The sequence below is a fragment of the Strix aluco genome, chromosome 1, assembly GCF_031877795.1.
Source record: "Strix aluco isolate bStrAlu1 chromosome 1, bStrAlu1.hap1, whole genome shotgun sequence".
Classification (NCBI taxonomy): Eukaryota; Metazoa; Chordata; class Aves; order Strigiformes; family Strigidae; genus Strix; species Strix aluco.
The window spans coordinates 102,608,668-102,636,056 of record NC_133931.1 but is presented as its reverse complement, the minus strand read 5'-3'; the positions used below and the strand labels follow the sequence as shown (position 1 = coordinate 102,636,056).

The window sequence follows — 27,389 nt, the reverse complement described above, 5'->3', positions numbered from 1 at the left end:
CAGGGCAAGAGGCAATGAGCACAGACTGAAATACAGGAAATCCCACTTGAACAGAAGAAAAAAAAAAAAATTTACTGTAAGGGTCATCAAACACTGGAACAGGTTGCCCAGAACAGTTGTGGAGTCTCCATCCTTGCAGTTATTCAAAACACACCTGGACACAGCCCTGAGCAACCTAGTCTAGCTGCTTTTGCTCTGCATGGGGTGGTTGGACTGAGCAGTCTCCAGAAATTGTGTCCAACCTCAGCTATTGTGTGATTTCTGGTTCTGTAAGCTACATCTTTTTTTTTCTATGTTTATTCAAGGTTGTGCCCACCGTGTAGCTTTTTCTCCATTAAACTGAAAATTTTTGACCTTCATAAGTCAGGGGTGTTCTCAAGGCAGACTCTTGATATTCTTCCTAAAAGGTGTATATATAATTTTATATCTCCTTGCATTGTGTTGAAATTTAGGAATAATGCATATAGCAGCTTCTGCAGAAGGCTTCTAGAAAGACAATTAAGATAGCCATTCAACATTCCTGCATTTAAGATTTAAATGCAAAACCGTCAATGTTGACTTTTTAATGCTGAGTTTTGGTATATGCTTCACAGGAAAAAGCTTATTTATTATTGAATGTTTCCTCCTTCCTCATTGTTTTGAGCATCTCTAAATAAAATCACAAACTCGACAATGAAGTAATTGAGATAGCGTAGAAATAATGTGCTAACTGCCACCCTCCCATCCCTGCAGTCCCTAATGCATTTCTTCCTTCTCAGTAAAGCATACAAACAGAAATTACTTTGTTAAAAACCTACCTGGTGTAATAGACATATTAATTATTGGTATTGTGGGTGCCTAAGATACACAGCTTCTTGTTTTTCCTGCTACTCCCAGCCTTACCCCACCAGGTACAGCCATGTGCCAACCTTCCGATCTACATGTTATAACAATACTTCTATTATGATTCTATTATTCTATTAAGATGATAATATGCAATATTATCATGTTGGTCTGTGTTAGGTGGACAGGTACTGGGTTTTCAGTTGTGAGGCCATGAATGCCCTGTTCTCAGGTTACTGCATAGTGCCCAGAGCACAGAGGGGAGGTGTAAATTGGTATAAAGATCAGGAACTCATGGAATAGATCCCCCGCTTCAGGGGAAAGGCATTAAGGATCTTCTAAGTACAAAATAATTTATTTCATATTAGAAATTATGAGAATATTTTATCTGTCATAGCACTTCATACTTGGTTAGTTTTATGTAAGCTGTGATTTAGGTAATTATTTTTGCTCTGTCTTTTCTTGTCTTTTTTTTTTTTATGTAGCAACTGATCACTGTATGGCATCCACTGTACTTCATTGGGTTTCATATCTGGAAATTCAACATGATTTAGCAGGTTTAGATTAATGTAGCTTTCAGTGATCTTAATACACCTAATTTAACATTTATTATATTAAGCATTTTCATATTTTTCAGACTTTATACTTTAGATGGAAAACTTGTTCAGAATGGGTCAGACTTGGAGAATGGGCAAATTTATGTTGCAGTGGGTAGAGAAAAGTTTAAAAAGTTGCCATATGGTGATCTGCTGTTTAGCAAATCTACAATGAGAAGGCCACAGGGGTAAGTTCTATAGTTGTGTGATACACTTCTTACGTGCTTGTGTGTGTCAATTTTTTTTCAAAGTACCACCACTAAAGTGCAAAATCATCATTCCAAAAATGGGGGAGGGAGGGAGGGGTGGGTTAGTATGGGTGCAAAACTTTATTGACAACTTCCGAGGAAGTTGAGATAGCAAAAACAAAAGAGAAAATGGAAATTCAGAAGACTATTTCATCTCACAAACATGCCGTTTATCATCTATGACAAAATTAATGTCAGAGAAAGGGCTATTTGGACTTGGCTTAATTTGTTTTTTGCCTGGAATACAAATGTGTACAGCTGAATGAGATTAGATGAAGCCGCAGCAGTCGACATCTACCTTGCTTGGTAGTGTTTTGCGGAATATGTATTCCCTTAAGAATGCTTTATGTTTGGGTCTATTTTTTGTAGGCTGGAATTATCACATAATAGATTCCTAAACTGGGTGTCTGTAAGGAGAAAACTGAGCTGTTAGGATCTTTGGAAAACATGGAAATTGGGAGCCATTTCATTGAAATAAATGGAAAGAAATGGAAATTTGTCCAGCAAATTGGGTAATTTAGAGAATTTGTCCCATATTCTGCATATAAACTGGGGTGTAGTTTATTTTTTTTTTTTTTTTAATGAGCAGGTGTAGAATAACTTGAAAGTATTTTGGGAAACAGCATTTGCAACAAATGAATTTAAGGGCAGAGAAAAACTATGTTGATCAACTGATGTATGCAGAGTTTTGTTGAAATTGCTGGAAGTTTTCATTCTAATAGTTGTAAGGATCTTTCACTTAGTAATTCACTGAATACTGCTCTGCAAATTTTTGGCATGTAAAGTATGCATTGTGGGAAAATGTAATGCATCTGTTTCAATAAGTTAATGATTATGCATTTAGGTATAGTCCTGTGAACAGAAATGAGTGATTCTTAGTAAAAATGCACAATGAATAAAACAACTAACGCTGTTGCTATAGCTGACTTGGTGTTATCTGACTTGGTTATAGATACATAGTGTCTATGATAATGACAGTGTACACAATTCTAAGATATGGCTTATTTCTGCAGTTCCAAAGCCTCTGTACTACCTCCGATTGTGGGCTCTCGAAAGTCTAAAGGCAGTGTAAGTATCAAATGCCATGACAAAGTTTGTTTCTAATTTTGCTTAATTCCAGCAAATGGAAAGTCCCTGTCCTTTGGGTTTTAATTAAATCTGAACAGAAAAAAATCCACAGCCACCTGGTGGTATGCTTATTAAAGCTTGATGAATCTGTAGCTGTTTGCAGTGTCAATTAGATGAAACCTGAGAAAATATTATTGCAATAATGACTGCTTTATTTTTTATAAAACCTTCCATAGCAAAGGTCAACTGCTGCCTTGAGGTCTTTCCCAGAAACCTTGTCATCTATCTTTGTGTATTTATTTATTTATTCAAATTGTACACCTAAAGGAAAAACACAGAACCTTTTACAAAATGTCTTGCAGAAAATGGTGTTTCTGCATGCTGAGTCTGAATAAGGCCCTAAACCTGTTTCCTATCTGATGTGTCGCTTAGGGATATGGTGTAGTTGGGATCTGTCAGTGCTAGGTTAATGGTTGGACTAGATGATCTACAAGGTCCTTTCCAACCTAGGTGATTCTGTGTTTTGTCTTAGCTAACCATTAAATACAGACCTTGAGCCTCCACTGCTTCGTATCCTGTATAGCTATTTCTATGTGTACAAAATGATTTAAAAGAGTGCCAAATCAGAATATAAGTATCTGTTTGTACCAATTCTGTACAAGACAGCAGAGAGTCAAACTCAGTCTGTTATAATTGTGGTAGTTGATCATGACCATTCACTGTTTACAAAACAAAAAAACCCTGGAGCCACTAAACAAAAAAAGCAATAAAATACACAAGTGTCTGTTCCATTCTGTCGAAATTTAGTAGAAGATAAAACCTCAGTATAGAACATATTTTCAAGTGGTATTTGTTTTTGCAATTCTAGCATTTGTAAAAACAACTCATTTACAGTTTTAACTTCTCGCCTCTTTTACTACTACTTAAAAACATGTACAGAAAATTATTTGATATTCACTTTTATTCCATTGGGATTGGAACACACACTGATAACAAGTGTCAAAACTTAAGGAGGCAGAAATATGTACTACTGCTCTTAAATATCTAATGCAACACTTTAACTGGTATAAATCATGCAGTTGTTTGCTTCAATTTGATATCTACACTTTTTTACTATTATTGCTTGGCAGTAACAGTCTCCTGTTTGAATTAGAAGAGACTGAAATATTGCTGTGCTCTCATTTATTTTTATAGAGAAAGGATAAGTGGTAGATTTGATGGTATTGGTAAATAAATGGTAGATTAGATGGTAAAAGCTAGATGTATTTAAGTAAGATATCTTAAACAGAACTGATTTCTACTGATTATGTGAAAACTAGAAGAATCAGATAAAAATGTAATAATGTATGCAGAATTTTTTTGAGATATGGGATTTTGTTCAGGACTTATTTTTCTGAAAGATTTTAATTTTATATAGTATTACCTTTTAACTTTAGCAGTGAGGTGAAAAGAATTGTTCATGATCATTGCAGAATGAAAGGCCTTTCTGGTGGGCAACTTCTAAAATGGCATGAATTGTTCATGCAGCTACACTAAGCAAAACTGTGAAGTAGAGTATATTCATCTTTGGTGATTCAGCTAAGCCTGTGATAAGGTGAACTGTGATAAGTTCCAGATACTGATAAGGTTTTCTGCCCTATCTGCTTGAGTATTTTGTTGTTATATGGAGTGTTTTTACACAGCTGAGTTAGGAAGAAACTACAAGTGCTGTTAGACTGGGTAAAGGAGGGGACTGACAGCCTCTAACAAGCAACAACGATTAAGGTGTTCAGTTGGTAAAGTCTTTACACAGCCTAGAACCATATAAGCAGCACCTTAAAGATCTGCTATGTACAGTTCAGGTTTTTATGATGTTGATTATGAACAGATTTAGACTGAAGAAAAATGTATATAAATAATAAAATCTCTGGCTAGTACACCCAGGATCATACATACATCAGAGCTGTAAAAATAAGGACCAGGTTTCTGGTTCTGTTTCTAAATACACCGTAGAGTGAGCAGAGGAACTGGCTGATGTCCCTGGAGGTGATTCAGAGGTGATGTGTTGGCAGACCACTTTCTTAGTATCCTCCTGGTAGTCAGAGTTACTGCCACATGAAGACTGTCATCCTCTTCTAGCTGCTTTTGACCTTAGATTAATGTCCATATCTCATTTACACAGGCAATAAATTATTCACAAGTTATATATGTTACATCTTATGACTTTCCACACATATGCATAGATGAGATATAGCTATGTATCATATGCGTGCATGTAGAGATTCACCTAGCTATTCTTTTCATCATATAGAGCATTATTTCCTTATAATAAATGTGTTATTTTCTTCTGGGAATTGTTGAGCAGCATTTAATCAGTTGGATTATATAGTAAATTGATGAGATAGTTACAGTTTTCTGGATAGTTTAAGATATCACTTAACTGTACTGATTATAAATTAATATGCTTCTTTAACAGCTGATACCAATCCTTAGTATTAAAAGGCTGAAATAATGAAATTAAAAAAAACCATGTAATTTTTATTATTGATAAACTGTAAAATAATAAAAAAATAAAATAATTTTAAAAACCCTGTAATTTTTATCATTGATCCACTTGTTTTCAGGGAAATGATCGGCAATCTAAATCTACTGTTGGATCCAGTGACACAGGAGAAAACAGTTCCTCACCTCAGCTTCTGAAAAGGAAAGACAAAAAAAGCCAGAATCCAGAGGATTCTGTGTCTAGACGACACTTTTCTAACAACTCTACAAAAGTAAAACAGACAATAAGAGTAACAGCTTCCACAGGAGTCCTTCAAGATAATGGTCAGTACTGAGATAAACACTATTGTAGCATAGTGGCTTTTGATCTTCAGTTAAAAAGTGAAATAGTGAAATAATATGCTTGTGTAGTTCTTGGATTGTCCATTTACTCTGGCTAACTGAATTTACAAAAGTTCTGCCTAGGAAATGTACCTATGCATAACTGCTACATTCCTGGCTTCATTTACATACCACAGGAGGCTGTATATGATTTTTAGTATACCTTGGAAGTTAAACTAATATGGTCCTATTTTATGTTTTTGATAAAAGCATAATAGAAAACATATTTTGAACATTTTCCCACTGTTCTTCCCTGCAAAAAAGTGAAGAAAAGGAGCTGGTCTGCTCAAAGGATACCTTGCTGTCCCTGAGGATCCCTGGTTAGCTGCCTGGTTCTGTATAACAAAATGACTAGACCTTGGGGGAATAACACAAACATAAACTCCAGTTAGCTGATAGCTGCTGAGACTAATCATACAGCAGAGCTGCTGGAGGCACTTTCAGAATTTCTCCCCCACTGTGCTGTGGCAGCAATTTAGAAATTTAGTTGTAAACATCCTCTTTGAGGATGTTTTTCTATCTTATGGTGTGATACTCCCTCTCCCCCCTCATTTTTTTTAATGGCTAGAAGACTGTCCCCTCACTACAGGTATTGCTGCCATTCTGGGATGGTTATTTTCCCTCATTAGTAATAGTTCCAAAAGTCATTAATACAGGTCAATTAATATCTGCCAGGAGAAATAAATTATACTTTTCATAGCATTTGACATTTCTTCTCACTGCTGTTTAAGTGTTAATAATTAAGTGTGCAGTAACAAATTGTGATCTAAAACTTCAGTGTATGTCATCCAACAGCATAGTTTTGTACCTCTGGCTAGAATCATGAGCTGTAAATTTACTTTGAGTCAGCAGCAGGTTTGTAAATTTGAGTTTTAAAAGATCAATGACATATAATCTTTTGTAATATAATTGTCTTTTCAGGACTTAGCTTGTTGAATTTCAGGTTTATTTTAGTGTTGATTCAAATACCATTCTTTCCTTTTTCTGGTAAATGAACATAATTTTAGCCAACTCTCTTTTGGTCAAGTTTTTTTTCTTACTGAAGAACAACGATTATATTATAATGAAAGTGACTGGAAACATTTGTCCTTTATAACACATGAAATGACTGAATATATTCTTCTCCTTGAAATCATCATGGTGTACCCCCACTTTTCACAGACTGAGTGGTGCATGCTAAAAACATGAGGGAGAGACTACCAGAGCTGACCTCTCAGAAGGGCCCTTGCATGCTTGGCTTACCATTTTTGAAGGCTCAGAATGATGTAAGATGCAAAGAATGCAGGGAAGGGCTTTTACATTTAGGTGGTTGTCCACCCTGGATATCTTCAGTCGTTGATACGTATGGTTTGTTGATTTTGTTTTTGAAACAGATGCATTGACTTCTGTTGGGAAATGCTGGTACAGAATTCTTTATACAGAGCTCAAAATCCACATGTTCTGATTTACTCTCCTGTTCAGAGTACTGAGCTGCTCTGCACCTCTACTTATGACTAGACAAGTCTCAGTCAGACCTTTTACATTAAGAACAGCCAAGGCATGTAACTTTTTCTGATAGGTATAGTGCCATTATACTGATTTTCTATATGCTATTTTTTCTGGCCTGAGAATTTTTGTCAGTAAAGTTTCTACAGATGTTTCCTGGAAGCAAACGGACCCCTCTTGCCAAGGTGAGAGAAATTTGTTCTTTGCTTTTGACGGCCTTGCATTAAGTTATTGGAGGTTTCCGATTGCTTTCTTTCATTTCCCAGTGGAGGGGAGAGTATTAGAAGTAGCAATAGTTTCTTTGTCCTTTCAGCAGGCAGTGACTCAGAGACAAATCTTACTTTGGTAGATAGCAGACAAATATAGGGATATATTTACTTCTCCATATTTAGCATTATTGCTGCTCACCTGCTGACAGAAATGGTTGGAAATCAAGAAGGGATTGCTTGTGTCTAACTTCAGCTTTTCCATGCTTTGTGAGTCTTGAGTAAGTAGGAAAAGCTGTTCAAGGCAGCCAGTTCTGTGGTTTGAGCTAAAGGGTATGTTGGGAGAAGCTCTCTGTTCTTTCTGTGTTCCTCTATTTATCCTCCATGTATGAAGAAGACCTACTAGAAGAAGTGGGAATGGGCGGTTTGATGTGTGTGCTGTTCTGCAAGTCTAGATAGACCTAGCTGGTCATGCAGCCAGTTGCTGAGGGAGATGAAGTCTCTAGGTTAAATTCAGACAACAGTATGGGATGAGAAATCCAGAGCCGTCTAATCCCTGCTCTCAGTGGATCTCTGTTCATAAGGAGATGTATACTAAGCCAGTGAGAACTGTCTTCTTTTGCCAAGCACAAAAAGCAAACCATCTCATGTTCCTATAAGTCTTTATAGGACTTTATAGTCATGCCACAGTGACAAAGGCAGACTTGTGAGCATCTACAGACTTATCTTTCCCCAGTTAAATTCCCTAGTATTTGTTCAGCCAGATCAAGTGAAAAATATTCCAGGAAGAAGCTGCCTTAAGCTTTGCATCACAAGTCTTTAAAGTGATTTTCAGCACTGCTTATATTTTGACAAGAGGTGCATCCTTATTATTACTTTATTCTAGTTCAGCTTAAATGTCCATTTTCTTTCCCTTTAGTCATTTTGTCTAGGAATTTGTAAGGAAGTGCTTCACGTCCCTTAAAATCCACAGAGATTTTTTTTTTGTTGTTGTAGATTTTTTCCCCTCTCTGGAAGAGGTACAGCTGTGCTAGCTGCCATGGTTTTTGTCATAGTAGACAAGCACTATATCTGAACCACGTTCTGAAATAGGTGTGTTTCATTATAAGAGAGGGTAATTCAGCCTCCGTACCTGGTTTATTTTCTGAATTGTGTGAGGTCAAACAGGCTGGTAAAGGTATCCAACCTTTTGACCAGAGTTGATGCTGTTGGCAAAACATCTGAGGTTTCTTTTGACCCACTGAGGCAAGTGCCATGTGTCACCATTTAAAGAGAAGGAGAAATGTCCTTCTGGAAGCATCTGAGGTGCAGTGTTGGAAAGGAGGCGGAGCAGGACTATGAAAGGGTGCTAATAGCTGTTGCTGCTTCTACTGCAGGAAGCAGGCAAGGCATTCATATCAAATGATACGTTTTTTCATAATCACCCTGTTAACCCAGTTTAACCTGAAGACTCCACACTGCTTGCAGTTTCTTTTTGTTTTGTTCTGAAGCATGGTAGATTGCGTAATTTACAAATATAGTGGCAAAATCCAAAAATTCACAATGTTTAATCCAGTGATGACTGTATACCAGAAATTTTTAATGTGCTATTGTTATGAATGTGGCACAAAATATAGGAAATTATTTCATACTGAAATAATTAATGTTCCAGAAAAAAATTCATGTATTTCATCATTAAAATTAAGTACTAAAATGCATCTATAAGATTGTTAGTGGTACCTAACACCACTCAATTACTTTGAAATTGAGTGCTTCAATGTACTTAGTATACATTTCCCTAGGAGGCAATAATGCCTTTCAGAGAGATAGGAAATGTCTAGATTTATAGCTACAATTGTTTAAATTTACCCTGATCTTTGAGAATCTCTGGAGACGGCATTTAGTTTCTAAAATATTTTTTTTAAGTTATTAGTGTGATGGTAGTTTTACAGCTGGAACTATTCTTGAGCAATATACTAATAGTAGGTTGTGTGTTACTCAGATAGTAACTTTGCTAGGTTTTATGCATGTAGACAGATATTTTATTTTATTTGTTTTCTATTGAATCCTACAAATGTAAAAGAGGAGTTAACACACCATGCCATGTTTGGTAACCGAAGTCTGTCACTGTATGTTCTTTTTCTGTTCTTTCCCATGTAAATGAACAGCAGGCTTCTCTCTGGAGACTCAAAAGCACTAAGAAATAAACATCTCCACGTGGGATGTGAAATCTTAAATTGCTCTTGCACTTTTTTGCCCATATTTGTCTGCTTGTGAGAGACTATGGCACTTGCAGGCAAAATCTGGGGAAGGAGGACAACTCTTGAAAAATCAGAGCAAAGGTCTTTTCACTCAGGTGTGACCCGGTGTGGGAGTTCCACTGTAGTCAGAACTTGGGTAGCTTGTAGTGAAGTAGTTCAAAGAAAATATACTATACTGATTCCAAAGGGTCATCTTCTATGCAGTTCTCTCCTGAGCATTTTTTCTGGTCACAGCTCAAGATGGAGTGACCTGAAGCACAGGCCAGGCAGGCTGTAGGAGCTGTGAGCTGTTAGCGTGGAGTGCTGCAACTTCAGTATCCTCCTGCCCAGGCAGCCCTCCGTGTCAAAGACTGCCCTTACAGAAAGCCAGTTGGACTGTAAAAATAGAGGGTTACAGAGGTCAGCATTACACCATATTTCTGTCCTTTATTATTTGAAGGGACTGAACTGCTGTTTGATTTGTGATGAGGTTAAACTTACTGCCAAAGGCATATTATTTTGTGACTTGATAGCCTGTTTTGCTATCAAGTTTGTTTCTTTATTTCTCATTAGCTGAATATTTTTCACCCGTGAGACTATCTGTTGAGTTAAATATAGCACAGGAGCTTGATTAAGTATTTCCACCAAATTATCTATCTGCAGGTGGGAAGTGGAAGTTCTTAGCTGGTTGATGTACATTTTGGAACAGAGGTAGATAGCGGAGTAGTCCCCTTCAAAACCTTTCCCTAGAGACCCTCATCAGTCAAATCAGCTTTATGAGCCCACTGACTACAACTCTTGTTAGTGGGGGATCTGAGGAACAAGTAGATGTGTGAAGTAAGCAAAGCCTGAAACATTCTGCCCTTGTCAGCATTGGCATTGTTTTTATGGTGCATCATAGGAGAGTCACCTGGCTCAGTTTTGACCTGTTCAGCCCCTTCTCTACACTGTGAGAAAGCTCACAGTGAGGAAGTCTCACTACAATGTTTCCTTGCTAATGAAAGAACCAAACTAGTTTGCCTCTTTCAAGCAGACCATGTTGTGGCTGACTTCTCTGCCTGCTTCTTTTGACATACTAAGGTGATCTTTAGCATACCAATGAAGCAGGAAAGAAAAAATATTAGAAATATGCAAACACTGAAAGTACTGTCATACCCAGATGACCTATTGTATCTATATCCTACAGCTTGTTGTTCATGGCTCAGTAGGCTGCTTGGGTTTAATCTGCCTGTCCATCTCTTGTTCCCATGGAGTACATCTGAATGTACTTACCACCTTCTTGAAATAAGAACAGGAAGTGTGAGGACCATCATTTGCAGTGTTCTTTGGAAAACATGTGTTCTGGTATGTCAGCTGGGGCACCAGATTCACCAGGTGGCCTGTCTGGTGCTATTTCCAACTTTCTGTATGTCAAGCAACAGTGTTGTCATTGTTCTTGTCTAAGTGTTCCCAAACATAGCTGCTACTGAAGTTGGATTTCAGCCTGCTGTTGTAAACTTCATTTCTGCACTTTGCAGAAATCAGTATTCTGAGCGGGTGGGTCTTCAAGCAAATCTGTACTCTAAGCCCACTTCTTGTACCTGTGCCCTGCAGTGGTCATGGTACTGCTGCAGGGAAAGCTTTCTCACCCAAGCCAGAATGTCTTTGACAACCTTTGTTCTGATTAACTCCATGGAGAACTCCTACTAGAGAAGATATGCTGCAGGAGAAGTTCCCAACTCCATTTCTACTTGTCCTTTTTTATCCTTAGGGGACATCTTGTAGGGAGTCACTGCTGTCTGCTATGCTTTCCATACTGTTGAGGTGGTGCTGATGCACCAGAGGCAGAGGCTTCCTTCTTGCTGATGACTGAGCCAGTTGACTTTCAGCAGCTTTCTAGTTTGTACTGTAGGCTGCTGTGACACTTTCATACCTGTGTCATTGCTGATTGCTCATCTGTGAAGCTGATGCTGTTAATAGTGTATGTATACACTTTTTATCTGTCTTTTTAAAAGAAAATTTGTGAATATCTTTTGTGAATAATCTTTTTTGGAGCCTTTCAGATTCTCTTGGTATTGTAGGTTTCATTAAGCATCAGGGGAGCAATAAGCAGAGAGCATCTAACTTCTTTCTAAGGAAATAAACCTGTTTCTGAGGAAATAGTTATTTGTTTTTTCCCATTGCTATAATTGGTTGTAAAGTGCTGAATAAAAGGGTGCTCAGCAAGATTTACTGATGAAGGACGCATTGTATATTCATAGTTTGTAAAAAAAGTCGAAGTTTCTATGTGGAAAGCTAAGTGACCATCTAGATGATGCAATATCAAGTGAATGTTGGTAAAGCAAAAGCAATGCAGAATGGTAGGTAAATGGTGAACTGAAATACTTTACAGGGTGCTACTTTAGTGATAAATATTTGGAAAAACATTGATTAAACCAGTTTTGTGAAAATCTCTTCTGACGCCACAGCAGAGGTCATTAAAGAGTCAGTAAGACGTTGCAATAGGTAAAAGAATAGTGAATATCCCATGGTATATAAAATCAATACTTTGAGCTTATCTGTGATTCTTTGAAGTTGCATCTCAGAAAGGGCATTGTAGACTTAGCAAAACCTCATGGAAAGAAAAAAATGGTTAGGGATATGAAAAAATACACATGAAACAAAAGAACCTGGGATTTTTGTTGCATCAGAAGGGAAGTCTTTTTATTTAAAAATACTAGGTTGGATAAGAATAATACCCAGCATTATGATAGATATTCCTAACAAACTGTGGATGTGATGTAAAAATTCACATATCAAATTCTAAACCAGTTGCTAATTAGAAGGAGTATTTCAAATCAAAGCATAGATTAGCCATTATCCGGCTACTGTTGGGTTTTGTTTTCTTTTTTTTTGTTTGTTGGTTTGGTTTTTTTCTCCCCTAAAGCATCCTGTGCTGACATTGTCAGACATAGGGTACTGATGTGGATGAACCACAGATCTGATCTGGTATAACAGTTTCTATGGTGCTACATTCTGTTTCTTAGAAAATCAGACCTTTCTTTTAAATAGTTGTCAGTGGAGGTTTAAAACTGGCTAAAAACATATAGTGGTTAGAGCATGCATTTTTATTTTTGCATGAACAGTGTTACAGTTTGCACATGGCACAGATGAGAATGAATTGTCTTTTCTTCCTTTCCCCTCCATCCTTCTAGCTCTGTGAAACGAGGCTTTTAGTGTCTGACATATAATAACTTTCTGTTTCCATATGAATGCAGTGGTAGTCTGGTTTCCCACAGAAAGATTTTCTTAATGTCTTTTCAAATCTTTGATGCTGTTTTATCCTTACAGTGGCTGGTAAGTATTCTTATGAAGGATAAAATCATAGGAAACCACTTTAAGGAAATCTGGCAATAAATTAGAATGACTGACATTAAGTGTACCATGCATTTAGTAATGAAGAATGCTGATAAATCAATAAGCTTTTTAAGGCAGAGTAGAGATGTGAAGTAGAAAATACTGTTTTTCTTACCTCTTGATTTGTTTCAGGTCAATTATTTAAATAGTGTTAGTCTCTATAATTTTTGCTGCTAGAGTCTTAATATGCTGCTGTCTGAATATATTAATGAGTATAGGTTTTATAAATTTTGGTTAATCTGGGCACAAATGTGGATGTATTTATATCATAAGACACATCCTTCTAAATTTCAAAATAATTTGTGTCAATTTCTTCTGCAAGTGTATCTAAAGAGGTGGATGATACTGTGATGTAAGTCAGTGCATCAAGATCTCTATTCCTCTGTTTGTCTCACTTTATTTGACTTGAGTTTTGAATTAATCCTTGAGTCCCACAGCATGGCTTTCTTCTGTTAACTCATGGCTCAGATAAAGGTTTTGTAACTATCGTCAGGTCTGAATTTTGAGATCCTGGTGGTGAAGGGTGCTCTGTATGAAAGCTTCTTGAAGAAGAGGTGTGGAATTCTGCAGAAGATGGCATGGAGTCTGAAGTCGAGATGAACCACTATCAAAATAGCCAAATTTCAGAATGTGCTTAAGTGTGTATTTATCTTTTTTTCACCAAGTCGCACTAACATGCATGCTTAACCTTTTTAAGCATACAGTCTAGATTTTATTTCTTTTACTGAGACTCTGGCACCTGCTTGCTTAAAAGTAAAAATGCATGTTCCTGAAGAGACCCAATCCATCAGTCACATACTCACTTGTGTCTTTGTTAAGCTCACTCATGTACTTAAATTTAAGCATGGACATGTGGATTTGGAAGCTCAAGGCTTTACACATATCTACTGTGAAGAAGGAGCTATTATCCTAAACCTAAATATAAATCACCACATAAATCATTGGGAAAGCATAGGATTTTGTTCATTGCTGTTATTTAATATTTAATGGCAGTTTTCACACACATGGTGTTCTAAGTATCATCATTAAACAATGTGGATAAAACAGTTCATATTTCATATGACACAATTTATAGTCTCTGTTGGAAGAATAGAGCTAAAAGCTAATGATAAAACCTCAGAGAATTATGTAATTCCTAACTATAGGAATTATTAGTGGCTGATACTTCACAGTGACATATCTGAACCAAAAAAGTGAAGAGGCTGCATCACCTGTATAAGTCATCTCTATAAAGCAACTTCATGGCTTGAAAAGTTTTCTTTAGACTTTATTCAAGTCATAATTCATAGCTTTGTAGCTTTCTTGTGAAGTGTATTATAGCTCCAAGTTATTATGTGAGCGTGAAATAAAACTTTTTTCCTAATACAAAGTTATTCTTTTGAACATATCTATTAAATATATGTCCTGATGCTCTTTAAAAAGTTCTTGTGTGTACTTTTGATGGTTGATTTATGGGCTATGGCTTTTTAAAGCAAAAGTAGTTTGCTATTCAATTGCAGGGTACTTTATATTAAAATAATAGAAGCGTGACAAGAACTCAACAGAGCAAGGAATATTGTATCTTTGCATTTTAAGTATTCATTGCAAGTTAATGTGAATGCTGTGCTACATCTGTGGAACAAGAATCTTTAATTCAGTTAAAAGGAAGGAAAACCAACAGGCAAACTCTGGATAAATTTTGTTAAGAATTAAAGAACCAGTTTAATTTTTAACAAAAAAACTTAATTGAAGTTAATGTTCAAAGATACTGAGCCTCTGGGTTTTAGAATACAGATAAGTGACCATGGCACCCAGACATGCTGTGTGTATATTTGTACTTATCCTGTGCTTATATGCTTTATTTACAAGCGTGCTGAGGACCCATTGTTCTCCCCTTTGGTAGTGAAAGGAGCTTATACTACTGGGACACTATGTTAGGATCCAGAGGGCCGAGGAGGATACATGCCCTTTTCTAAGGGTACTGTTTTTCTTCACCTCTTGTTTCCAGTACTTCTTCTTATAGTGAAAACCTGCATTAACATCCAGTCCAACTTGAAAGGGCAGAATATAGGCTGTTGTTCTGTGTATTAGTGCAAGCTCTTCCCCTTCTTCTAATGTGTATGCTTTTAGTGCTCTGAAATGTCTCCCTGTCAATAGGATCTCTCCCTTACTCTGTCCTGGTTTGTCACCTTGTGAGATGGACTCCTGCAGCAGTTGCGTGACTAGTGGGACTGAAGTGGATGATGAAAGTGCCTTAAAAGCTGGTAATGGCGGTGGTTTATTTTTTATCAAGGCCCTTCTGTTTCACCTGGAGATGACTGTATGAGATCAGTTTCCCTCTTAGGCAGGCAACTGGTACTATACAGTTGATTAGCTTAATATTTCAGCTAGATTCAGTTAGTGGAAAGGAACATTGAAGCTTTCTCCCCAGCTTGCTTGTGCCTTTTGAAGACTGCTTCAAATAGATGTTCGAGGCACAGAAATTGAGAGGGAAATGTGCAATTGGTGCTTTCATTCTCTTCCTACCTTTGCCCACAAATGCCAAGCTGTAAGCTCTGTCCTGTGGGGTGAAGAGAAAAAGTAAGAGCAGGCAGGAGCACACCAAACTTATCAGCACATCCATTGTCTGTCTGCATTACTGGCTGTTAGCCAAAGTGCTGCTCAGGCTAATAGCATTCAAAGTCTACACAGCAAAAACTAAAAGAGGACTATTTGCAAAGACTCCAACTGTAGTGTACTTGGCCTCACCCTTGCCTTGCCCATTAAGAGGGCATGAACAGAAATTCAGAAAAGGCTGTTTGTTTAGAGACACTGTTTGTTTCAGTCTGTTTCCCCATAGCAATAAGAAAGATGCAGTAAATCCTAAAGGTTTCTTGTCTGTGGTACATTTTCAAATCCCGGCTGCTGCTGGAAACCTGTTGAGGCCAAGATACATCTTGCCTACCTCCCACTGTATGAGGGTTAGAGGATTAATTCAAGCTGGGCTTCTAGGCTCCAACCGCCAAGGAGAGACAAATGTGTCTGGAGATGCCCATTCTCTCCGTTGACAGTGAAATTAGAAATCTAGCTTAGACCAAATGCTGATGTATTGGATGTATCATGTATGTAATTCCTGCCTTGAATTATGACATTTCTTATTTTGAAATGGAGATGTATTTTTGATAGAGAGCTAGAAGACAACTCCAGAAACACAGTGATAATGATTGCTCCCAAGTACTGTTTTAATCAGTATAGCTCTGCTGTCTACTCTGAAGGCTCATTGCAGTTCCTCAGCTGTCTTTGCAGGTTTATTCAAAAAAACTCAATCCAAAGCCTTTGAATTTGAAGGAATAAGGGAAGCACTTATCACCATCTTACAATTTTTGTTTTATTTTTTCCTGATGGACGGTGAAAAAGACTCTTGGCATTTTAGTTGGCTGCATTTAGCTGTCACTGATGTGGGATTAATTTATTTTAATCTGAAACCAATAAATTGCACGGTGAGTTTGCACATGCATATTTTGGAGTGTATGGAAATAGATAAAAAGAAAATATTCATAGTAGAAAATGCATCCCATATTCTTTGCTGTCCTTTTCCCTGCCAATTTAGCAGTTATGTGGAATCTTCTCTCTTTTGAGTGCCAGACCGTTTGAAAGTGATTGTTTCCTGGGATTTAGCATCTGAAGAATTATGCTCATAGTGTATTTAAAGCTTAACCTAATCTTCCAACAGAGTTTAGTTGGGCTAGCCATGTATTTACTCTGAATGGTTTTTTTTTAATACACTGAGAATTTCAGCAGCATGCCATTCATATTACAGCTGATCCATGTCATAATCCTCTCAAATCAAGATGATTAAAGAATTTCTTAGTGTTGAAAGCTCTTTGTGCAAGATTTAAATTCACCACTTCTTAGAGCAAATCCAGTAGACTGTGAGCTGGTGCTTTGGTTTCTGTAACCTACAAGGCATGCTATTAATGTTATGATTGGACTCTAATTGTACCGGTAGAAATTTAAATAATATTGAATATATTATATGTAACAGTAATTGCAACTGGAAATGTGAGGTTTAAAAAGTAGACCAGTGCAGCTAGTTCAGCAGAATTTGGACTTATGAAAATTACACTGAAGGCACATTTAATTATCAGCATCTTGGTTTAAGATTTAAAAAAAACCAACCCAAACCAAACCTACTTATTTTTTGGTTTGCACCACATTCTATAAAGAGTGTACTGTCAGAAGTTGAACAAGAAAATAGCAAATTCAGAAGCATAGTAGAAAATTCTTGTAAGGGTGCACCCTCACTTTAAAGTCTATTCTATTCGAATACAGTTTAATTGTGGTCGCGTGGCTCGCAAAGTAACTCCCCACCCAAACAATAAAACAAGTTCTAGAGATAATAGAATGCGAAGTTTGATTTCTCACTGTGATTTGGAAAAGCACTATACTGGAGACAGGCTGAGCCACTCCACAGTGTTTCAGATCTAGTTTTGAGTATTATGAGGTCTTAAAAGGTAGCAATCATTTCAATTTCCTGCTTTTGCTCTTTGCTAAAAAAAGGAAGAAAAAGGCCAACCCTTAAATAAAGGGAAACCTGCACAGACACATATGGCAGCCACTCCTGCTATTATGCTCTGAATTTCTTTCAATAAACTTGACAAAGAATATAGACCTGGACTGCTGAATATCAGCTGTGAATTGTGAGCTAAAACTCTTGTTGTCTGTGTTTTTCTGCTGATGGCTTTTAGGATTAAAACTTAAAACATAGACCATATCACCATGTTGTCAGAGCAGGCAGAAACTGTGCTGAAGAAAGAATGATCATCTTGTTTCTTATTTGCAGAGATTTTACAGGACCTGTAGGTTTATTCCTCCCATAATAGGAGATAAAATGACAATCTATATCAAGAAATGAGAACCCTTGTTGCTGTTAGGGTGTATTGTTACAGTGCTGAATCTTTGTAGCCAGAATATACTGATGCAAATGGGGAACTAAGGTGATGGTAGACCTTGCAAGGGTCTTTCTTCGAGCACGTGGTGAGTTTCTTTGGGGTTGTTTTTAGTAAAATGAATACATTGCAAAACATAAAATGGGCAAATAGTACTTGGCAGCAGAAAAGCCATTTGTGTACCTTGCTGCAGGATGGAGTGTAGGTGTACTGATGCAAGGTTGGAATGACTGGACCGGGACAGACGTTTCAGGGCTTTTGCGTTTGCTTTGTTACAGTTTAGCCCTTAAGACCCAGCTGTACCCAAGAGAAGGCTGAGTTTTGGAACAGGCATGGAATTAAAAAAGATGTGGCTGAGCAGGAGCTACTTTATTAATTTCGAAAAGCAAATGGTCTTAATGATCTGTCATTTAAATAGAGGAATAAATTAGATGCTTAGAAACATGGAGAATAAATGAGGTGAATGACCAAACCAGGGAGAAGGAAGAAAAAACCTTGTATTATGACACACAGTCCTTTCTTTTTGTAGCTGTTTATGTATAAAGATGACAGAGCTATTGCAGCTGACCAAGGCAGTTTTTCCTTTCCTCCAGCATTGCCACATTTCCTATCAGTAAAGGAGACTGCTGCATACAAGGTCAACCTCTAGAAGCACCTTTTGTGGTTTCTGTTGAGGTAGTCAGATGTCAGCAATCCATAATGGTGTGAAATCTTATTAGAAATTCAGTATTTTCTGAAGAGAGGAACTAATTGCTTAGAAGCTTGAGGCTGCAATAGTACCAGGTGAAGAAAAATACATATTTTTTAATATTCCTAAGAGTTTCATTTGTATATTGCTGCCAGTTTCTTTTTAATTCCATTACTTTTTGATGACAGAAGTCACAGGCACACACACACATGCAAACTATCACCAAGGTAGTCGTTTTTTTGTTGGAAATGGGCCTTGTACAACAGTGATACTTTGAAATTAAAAAAAAAACAAAACAAAACAAAGAAAAGAAAATTATGTTGTAGACAGGCATAAACGCACATATCCTCCCTATTCCTCATAGCAATCTATTCAATTTAATGAGCCACAGATTTTTTTACATTTTGTTTTTAATTTGACTTAACGTTTTTATGAGGCAGCCTCTGTGGTAAGTCACATTAATTTTTTTTTATAGTCACATTAACTTCCTTGCTTACATACAGAGTTTGTAGTTAGTAAATGCCTCTGACTTCCATAAAATATTCAGGGCAGGCTTTTATTACAATGATTTTTTTTATCCCTACTGCTAAACATCAATCAGTTTCACATTTGAAATGCATTAATGACTGTATAATGTTGTAATTTGTGCTACAATAAATGTTTTACAGTTAATGCTGGTTAGGAAAGGAGCTTATATAAGAGCCATTAATTGCTATGCTTAATTATTTAAAATATATAGATTTGTTATGAGTTAGTTCAATGTATAACTCAACTACTATTTAATAAAGTCATATAGCTTTTTCTTGTTTATCAAAGTGTACAAAAGGATTCCAGCTGAAATACTGAGTGGCATCAGACAGAAAATGACTTTTGCACTTTAGCCGAGGTTTGCTCAGTTATACATGCACCAATTCATTGCTTCTTTCTGTACCTACTGAACTGAGTGACTGCATAATACACTGAACATCTGTGTATTGAGACAACTGGTGACGTGTCAGGTGAAATGTTGTTAGTCAAAATGTTTTGGACATTTATAAATTTGATGTTGCTGATAATTAATCTGTTCTGTACCTATGAGTAGACCAGCCAGAAGTATAAAATAGCTAGAAAATTTCCCTGAATGGTCAGTGGACTCCCTTTCACATAAATGAATTCTCAGGGGCTGCAAAGCCAGCATAGCTGACATGGATAAGGGGACAGGACAGAGTAGGTAACTCTGAAGATGAAGATCTGTGGCTATTAAGAGCCATTATGCAAGAAGCATAATTTACAGCAGTCTTAACATTGTAAATTGTATTGGTTTTATTTTTCCATTTGCAACAAAGTCATAGAGCTGAAAAAATACTGTAGGAATACAGTACCACCTTTTCTCATCTTTGTTGAAACCAGCTGAGGACCAAGCCATTTACTTTAAGAAATAGACCTTGGCCAAGTACAAAATCAGAAACTCCACACCCTATTTATCAGTCATTATCCTTTCTAAGGTTCTGAACCAAACCTGGCCACTGTGCTTTTCTCCAGCCCATGGACTCTGGACCTGATTTCCAAAGAGCTAAGCCTTCTGAGAACATCGTCCTTCATGTCATTTCACTACCTTTTTCTGCTGAAAATGTTCTCTTGTTCTTACTATTTGTGTGGCTCCATTTCTGCTAGCTGTAGAGATTAGCCATAAAATAGGTGCCAGTGTTTCAGCAGCTATGTCATTTGACTTTGCTTAGAGCAGGTAGAGTTGGTTCACCGCTTTTTTGAGACACTAGCTACCTCTCTTCAGTAGAGCTGTTATCAGTCTCCAAGCGTTCCATTTCCTGGTAACCCTCAACAAGGCTTTGGGGAATTCAGAGCTTGAAGCAGTCTGGATCCTCTTGAGATTTCATCAGTCTTTCTCTCTGTGGGATTACAGACAAGAGGTGAGAGTATAACTCTTGAACAAGCTTCATAGGAAAGCACTTGTGGTTGCAGTTTTCATTCATCCCTTCAGCCTGAAGCCAAAAATGCTGTAAGAATTCTTTCCCCAGACTGTAGAGCCTCTATCCAGAGTCTTACTAAATATTGTTTGTTTTAGGAATAAATAAGAAATCAAGAAGAAATACTTACCTGACAACAATGAGCATTTTTTCATTGCTGCTTTTTGCTGCACCCTTGCACAAACAAGTATATGTGGGAACATCTGAACATGGAAATCAATTGCAGATCGGTACTAGTAAAACAACATTACTCTTTTCAGGCTTTCCTGAAGGAAGATTCCTTTAAGAAGCTTAAATTGGCATGGGTACCTGATGGCTTGTTCTTTCCTCCCCTCTCATTCTTTCAAGCTTCTACTATTCCACCACCCGTAACCCATTTTTCCGCCTTCCTCCCAGTGTGCTGGACTCCATTTCTTCCCTTATTTTTCACCTGTGTTTCCTCATCTTTCTATTTGGTCTTGTACAGTTCCTTGTTCCACACATTCATTCTAACATTACTGTGCCCTCATCATCTCCCTTTGTGTCCATATCCTCCAGCCTCTGCATATCCTCTCTCTCCAGTTGGCTGCTCCTTTTGAATGCCTTTTCCCTCTCGTGATCTGTTCTTTGCCCTTCTGTGGGTTCTTCCTTCCCCTTCTTGGCTGAATTACTGAACGTGACCCTCCTTTGAAATAATCAGAAATAACAGGAGATGTTTGTTTGAGTTACCTCACTTCTCTCTGTATAGGGTATAAAAAACAGTGGTGATTTTTAGCCCAAGACAGTCTGTTTTCACACAGTGACTGGCAAAACCCAAAAAATTCCAGTCTCTTCTGGTTGTCTGGACACCATGGAGAACTATCCTCACAGAAGATCAGGAGACTCTCGATAATATTTTACTTGGCCTGTTGACAGAAGCAGCACTTACTGTAGCAGGGAGAACTGAGAACCCAGCTGAAATAAATCCTCTGATTTATACTTGTCAGCAAAGCTGTAGGGAGACATTTTGGAGCTCAAAGTACCCTTGAGTCCTTTGCTGCCATCATATTCTCAACTTGGAGCAAATGGGTTGAGTATGCCACAGCTTGACTGTAGGCTTGTACCTACCTTCCTTTCTTATCCCCTTTTAGAGCATTTCTGCCCCAGTGTTGCCATGACCCTGGCTGTGGCCAATTCTCAATTAGTTTGAGGCACATAAAGTCAGAACTAGTATGAGGAGCATGTTTAATCTACAATATTTTATGAACCATTTGGGGAAGGCATGAATGTTCCATCTAATGGAAGTGCTGGGAATTCTCTTTTCAGTAAGATACACTACTTATTTCTAACTTCGGTAGAGATTGCAATATAAACCCATAACAATATAGAATGAAGACTTGCAAAAATGGTTTCTCGTGTAATTTATAGCATTTTCTAAAATGTCTTCTTGTTTTTTCCTCCCTTAGAGACATATGTAGAAACTGACTAATGATTCAGACACAGAGATGTGAAATATTGCATCAATAAGATTTTTTTGGTGCTTTTTTTTCCTAAACCAAAAAGCATTTCTGAAATATTACCTATAAAATATAAGGCAAAATTACCCAGCCTAACACATTTGCCTGGGAGGTGCTGAGTAACTCACAGCAGTGGTAATAGTGATTAATGTGGTCTGCAAACTCTTACTGACAAGATCTTGACACAGAATCACATAAACAAGTAGTATGTTGGCCTTTCACTCAGCTGCACTTCTCCAGATATTTCAAAATTCACATGCAAAAAGTGTAAATACTTCTGGCTGAAGTAAAGGAGCAACACTAATGATGTTTACATTTTAAGCTAATTTCTTAATGCTCCATTTAATCAAGGTATTTTTTCATAAATTATTTTACAATTTTTATATTTCTTTTCACTTTTGGTACCAAAAGACAAGAGTACATGTCGTAATGTAAGACTAATTTCATTCCTTGCCATTTTCTTTGGAATTTTTTATTTGTTCAAGTGTTACAACTTCCCCATTTTTCAGTTAGTGTTATTTTTTTCTTCACCTGTTTTGGCACATTTCAGATCTAAGTATTTTTCTTCCTTCTCTGACTATTAATGGTACATGTGTTTTGGACATTTATCTTCCATACTCTCATGTTTGTGCAGAGGTAAATAATTCATTTCCCTTTTGTTGTCAATTTTCTTATTTCTTTAAATAATTTTTTCTTTTCCTTTTCTGATAACAAATCTTTTCTGCCATCCTTTCAGAAACCAACTAATGATCTTCTGCGTTGTATGCATTTGAAATATGCTATTCTTTAACTACTTGTTTTCTTCAAAGAATATAGCTGTTCTGAAAATGGGATAATTTCCCATTTGGTCTGAAAACACTGTCTTCAAAGGGTTTTTTGTGATTCTGTGGTTGCTATTCTTTCCCATTGCAGCCTGCCATCTAGATTTGGCATCTTCCATTCTGTGGAAGAGCAGGAATGCTATTTCACTTCGAGTGCTTTCTGTGCAAGACAAGGAACAGTGGTATCCTTGAGAGATGCTGGAAGGTTGTGCAGAGCTCTTTTCAACTAATCTCTTTTCATTTATGACCAGCTTTCTGGTCAGACACCTGTTAGAAAGTACTTGAAGGAAATCCCATGGGGATTTCAGTTTTTGCTTACTGAAATCCCTCTGTTACTAGCTTTTTGGGGTACACTGTTTCAAATGGGAAAGTTCATTGCATGACCCGGGTAGAAACTTATTGCCTTCCTCCCTCGCCCTCACTCCCTCCTGGTTTAATGATTAAGGTTTTTGACAACGCTGCATGTCTGTCTCCTTGTGCTGGGTTATTCAGCATAGCTCTGAGGCTGATCTACTCTTCTAAGCAGAGGTGCTTTAAATTGAGAATCTTCAACTCCTGAAATTAATTTTGTGGATTTGACCTCCAGAGCCAACACATGTTCATCTCCCTTGTGAGAATTACCTCTGCACCAAAATCCTTTTACCTCTAGAGGCCAGACAATCCCCATTTTGGTTGAAAGGCTTGGGGATCTTGAAGACAAAGGTGTTATTTACAGAGTCTTAAATGGAATGATGGTGATATTAAATGCAGTTCTCTTAGACACTGATTTGACTTTTCATAGTTCAGTGAGCCAAGGAATCTAAGGCAAGGTGCTTAAGGGAAGGCCTTGAATTAGGAGAATCATCACAGTGGCTTTCAAGGAACACATTACATTTTCGTCTCAGAATACTGTGTTATTCTATATCTCAATCAAATGTCTATGATGAGAGGCAACCATAATAATATCAGGTAAGAGAAACAGAACCTTGTGTCCCTCAGAAAACTCAGAAAAATGGGAAATGTGAAGTGCACTGATAATTTGGAAAAGTAGAAGTAGTACCCATTCAACTGCATTTTGTTGCTTCTCTCAACCACTCCATGTTTTTATTGCTGAATTTTTCAAAAAAAACCCTGTCTTGGCAAAGGGGGTCTGTAATGAGATATGTACACGTAGATTATCCAAGATTTACCATACTGCCAGCAAATACTGGAGGTCCTTATTTGGTTTCAGTGGAACATACTACAATAGATGCATTATATTTAATAATCCACATTAAAAAGGGAATTAGGACAAGAAAATTATTATTTCCATGCCAAGTATGAAGATGGGACCTATTTCAAGATGTGTGAGATGTTTAGGGTAAGAATCCAACCAAAGATGCTAAGAACCCTGTGGTATTTCCAACACTGGTAATTTCAGTGGCCAAGTAGTATATATCTTTTGGGGGGGGGGGGGGGAGGTTCCAGCGGGACTGATGCTCAGGTACTCAAACTGCTATGTCCATGAGAAAAATCCATGAGTCCATGAGACTGCATCTCCTAAGATGCAGCCAGCTGTACCACTCCAGAATATCACTGTGATGTTCCATAGACTTCCCCATTTCTGCCTCTCCATTTCAAACTGTGAGAATGGCTTTCGTTTCTGGTGCTCTGGTCAGTGGTGTGTCAGTAGACATCTGAGGCCATCTGGATGAGCTGGCACCTCCCCTTCAGTTAGACATTTGTAGTCGTATGGTATGTCTCAGAATTTTTTACCCAGCGTAAGCTCTTTCCTTGGCTCTCACAGTGATGAGAAAGTAACTGGAAAACTAACCTCCAGAGTAGTCAATGCTGACTTTTTATGCAAGTGGACTCCGGATTTTTCAAAGTCTTGGATTTTTATCAATTATTTTTCCTTCTTCTCAATGTTTCTGTGAATAGTTCAGTGCTACACTAGGGCTGTTTGTTTAACAGTGTCCAGCAATGTAGATCAGTTTTGCATGGTCAGTTGATATTATCAAATTCACATCCTTTTATGAAGAATTAAGAGGCAGTCCAAACCAGCACAAATATTTTTTCCTCTTTCTTATTCTGGTTACTTATTATGTTGGGTATGAACACATCAGCATAGGATCATCTGTCTTTCCTTGATAGATGGAGAGAGAAAGGGAGAAGATTTTGAGTAACCTGTGCTTTTAATTTCTGTGCTGTTTTCAGTTTGGAGGGAAGGAAGAGGAATGTGTGTCACTTGGAAATTGTTTTCTGTATGTACCTGTCTTAACTTTCCTAGTTAGATGATACTGAAAGACCTGTGTTAGAAACTTTGAAGACCCTTAGTTTTTACTTATACTTGGGGTAAAATATACTCAAACTAAATGGTGTAAAATCTTTGCAAAATTGAATATCACTGTAACCATTAACCTTGTTAGCTAGGAGCATGTGCTTTTTTAATGTGGATGGGGAGTTTCAGCTATAATTCTACTTGCATGTGCCCAGGAGTGGGGAGTAGCATTAATCCCAACTGTTTCTATTACTCTTTTACTTCCATCCTGAATCACCATGTTTGTCGGTGATTCAGAGCCTGAGATTTCTGTTAGATGTGTGTTATAATGCTAATTACTAGAGGGTACTATCATTGACTGTAGAAATAGAAGTAATTTGTCGTTATTGTAAGGTATTAAGTTCAGATTCACTCCTGACCTTTGACAGAAGTGAAGGAACTTCAGATCCAGGGCTTTGTTCAGTCTCTGTTCTGTCTCCCTCTCCCTCTCTCTCTTCCTTTCCCTTTCCCTTCCTCAAATGGTGTAGCATGTAAGTATTTGTTATTAAAAAGAAAAGGAAAACAAATTGACAATAATGGAAGACTGAAAACTTCATTAAAAGAACTGTATAGGGCATGGTGGGTCAGCTCAGAAACCAGCTCTCAGAAACAAAATTGAATGCAGTTCAGTCATTATGCCACACAGTGTCACAATTGGACTTCACTTCCTTCCACTCTGTATCTTTCCCATTGCAGGTGAAGATATTTACAAAGCCACAGAAGAGGGGTCTGAAATGTGGGGGGCAGCTGAAGTGCAGGAAGATGAAGATACTTGTGTAGAAGTTCCACTGGACCAGGTATTGATCGAGCTTTAAGTAAATGGCTTTTTTTTAGGATCACAAGTTGTGTGGGTTTTTTTCCCCGATTTCTTTCAAGTGTAGAGCATAATTCTGTGGGGATGATTGTAACAGCTCAACGATATGGCTTCTTTTACGGGAGCTTTAACAAATATTCCTTTCTCTGTTAATGTGTCAAATATCAGTTACATTTTCATCAGCTTCAGAACTACTCTGAGAGCTTGTATAGGGCCTTAGAGAATCACTACTTCCTACTGTCACAACCTACCAAATAGATCCACCTGGATCTCAGTCCCTTTATACTGGTGGAGCAGTGTGAAGGAGCTATGGCATAGAATCAAGGTCAGAATTCCTGAAGGCCTGAACCACAAACAGGCATGGATTTATCTGATTTTTATTAAAGCTGCCAGCACTTTCTTCTGTTGGAACAACGTGGTACTTAGTTGGCCAACTTTTTAATTGTAAGACTTATGTGCAATAAATAGTTCTTGATAACAAAACATAAGATTATATCTCCTTTGTTTTACTTTGATTTGTTTTTAAAAGAAACTTATGTGAACTGAAATAATACAGGAAGTAGGTAAGTTAAAGTTTATTCCAATGAAGTGGAGAATAGAACTGTTTAAATTATTTGCTGAAAAATTACCCTTTTTTTTCTACTAGTGAATTGCTCACAAGACAGTCCTCTTTTTCATCTTACTTGTTTGTAGGAATTTGCCAACTTGTTCACCTTTGTGTCCAGTCAACAAGATGCTGCATTATGCTTTTTGTATCTGTTGATAATGGCTTGGGGCCAGACACCTAGGCCACAAGGTAATATTTCTGATCCATGCTGCAGTGTAATGAATCTCAGTTTGCCCAATAGATTTCTCAGGCTAACAATCATACCAACAACATAATGGATTCTTGGGCATTTTTCTGACTTTCTGGTGGTCGGCTCAGTGCTGAGGAACAGTTGTTAATGTGAGATTGTAAACAAATGGGAGGGAGTGAGTTTACCCAAGGCAACGTGATGGAGCACAAACAATCCAAGAGATTTCTGGAGTGTGTTGGAGACAATTTTTTGATATAGGTAGTGGGATACATGATTAGGAGAGGCATTCTGCTGGATTTGCTACTCATGAATAAAGAGAAATTGGTTGGGGATGTGATAGTGGCAGTCTTAGTTGCAGTGGCCATGAGACGATAGGGTTTAAGACTCTAAAGAAAGTGGCAAATAACAAAAATCCTGGAATTCAGGAGAGTGGACTTCGGCTTGTTTGGGATACTGGCAGGCAGGATCCTGTGCAAGGCTGCCCTGAAGTACAGAGGAACACAGAAGATCTGGTTGATCTTCAAGGGCATCTTCCTCAAAGCACAAGAACTACCCCCATGTGCAAGAAAACAAGCAGGCATAGCAGGAGGCCGATTTGAATAGAGGACTCTTGACCTCATACTAAAGGAGGTAGAGTGTGGTAAGTAGAAGAAGGGATGGATTGCTGAGGAGCAGTACAGAGACATTGCCTGGGTGTGCAGGGTTGGAATTGGGAAAGCCAAAACTTGTTGAGAAATGGAAATGATACATGTGATTGGGAGTAA

General features: G+C 37.6%; 1 protein-coding gene across 1 annotated transcript in view; it reads left to right on the top strand.

The window, feature by feature from the left end:
- DCDC2 (doublecortin domain containing 2) overlaps window positions 1–27,389 on the top strand; it is a 70,419-nt gene that overhangs the window by 27,832 nt on the left and 15,198 nt on the right. The window contains exons 5-8 of the mRNA XM_074829466.1: window positions 1,460–1,606; window positions 2,680–2,734; window positions 5,338–5,539; window positions 25,711–25,811. Coding sequence (XP_074685567.1) covers window positions 1,460–1,606; window positions 2,680–2,734; window positions 5,338–5,539; window positions 25,711–25,811 — 505 coding nt within the window. The remainder of the gene's footprint in view (window positions 1–1,459; window positions 1,607–2,679; window positions 2,735–5,337; window positions 5,540–25,710; window positions 25,812–27,389) is intronic.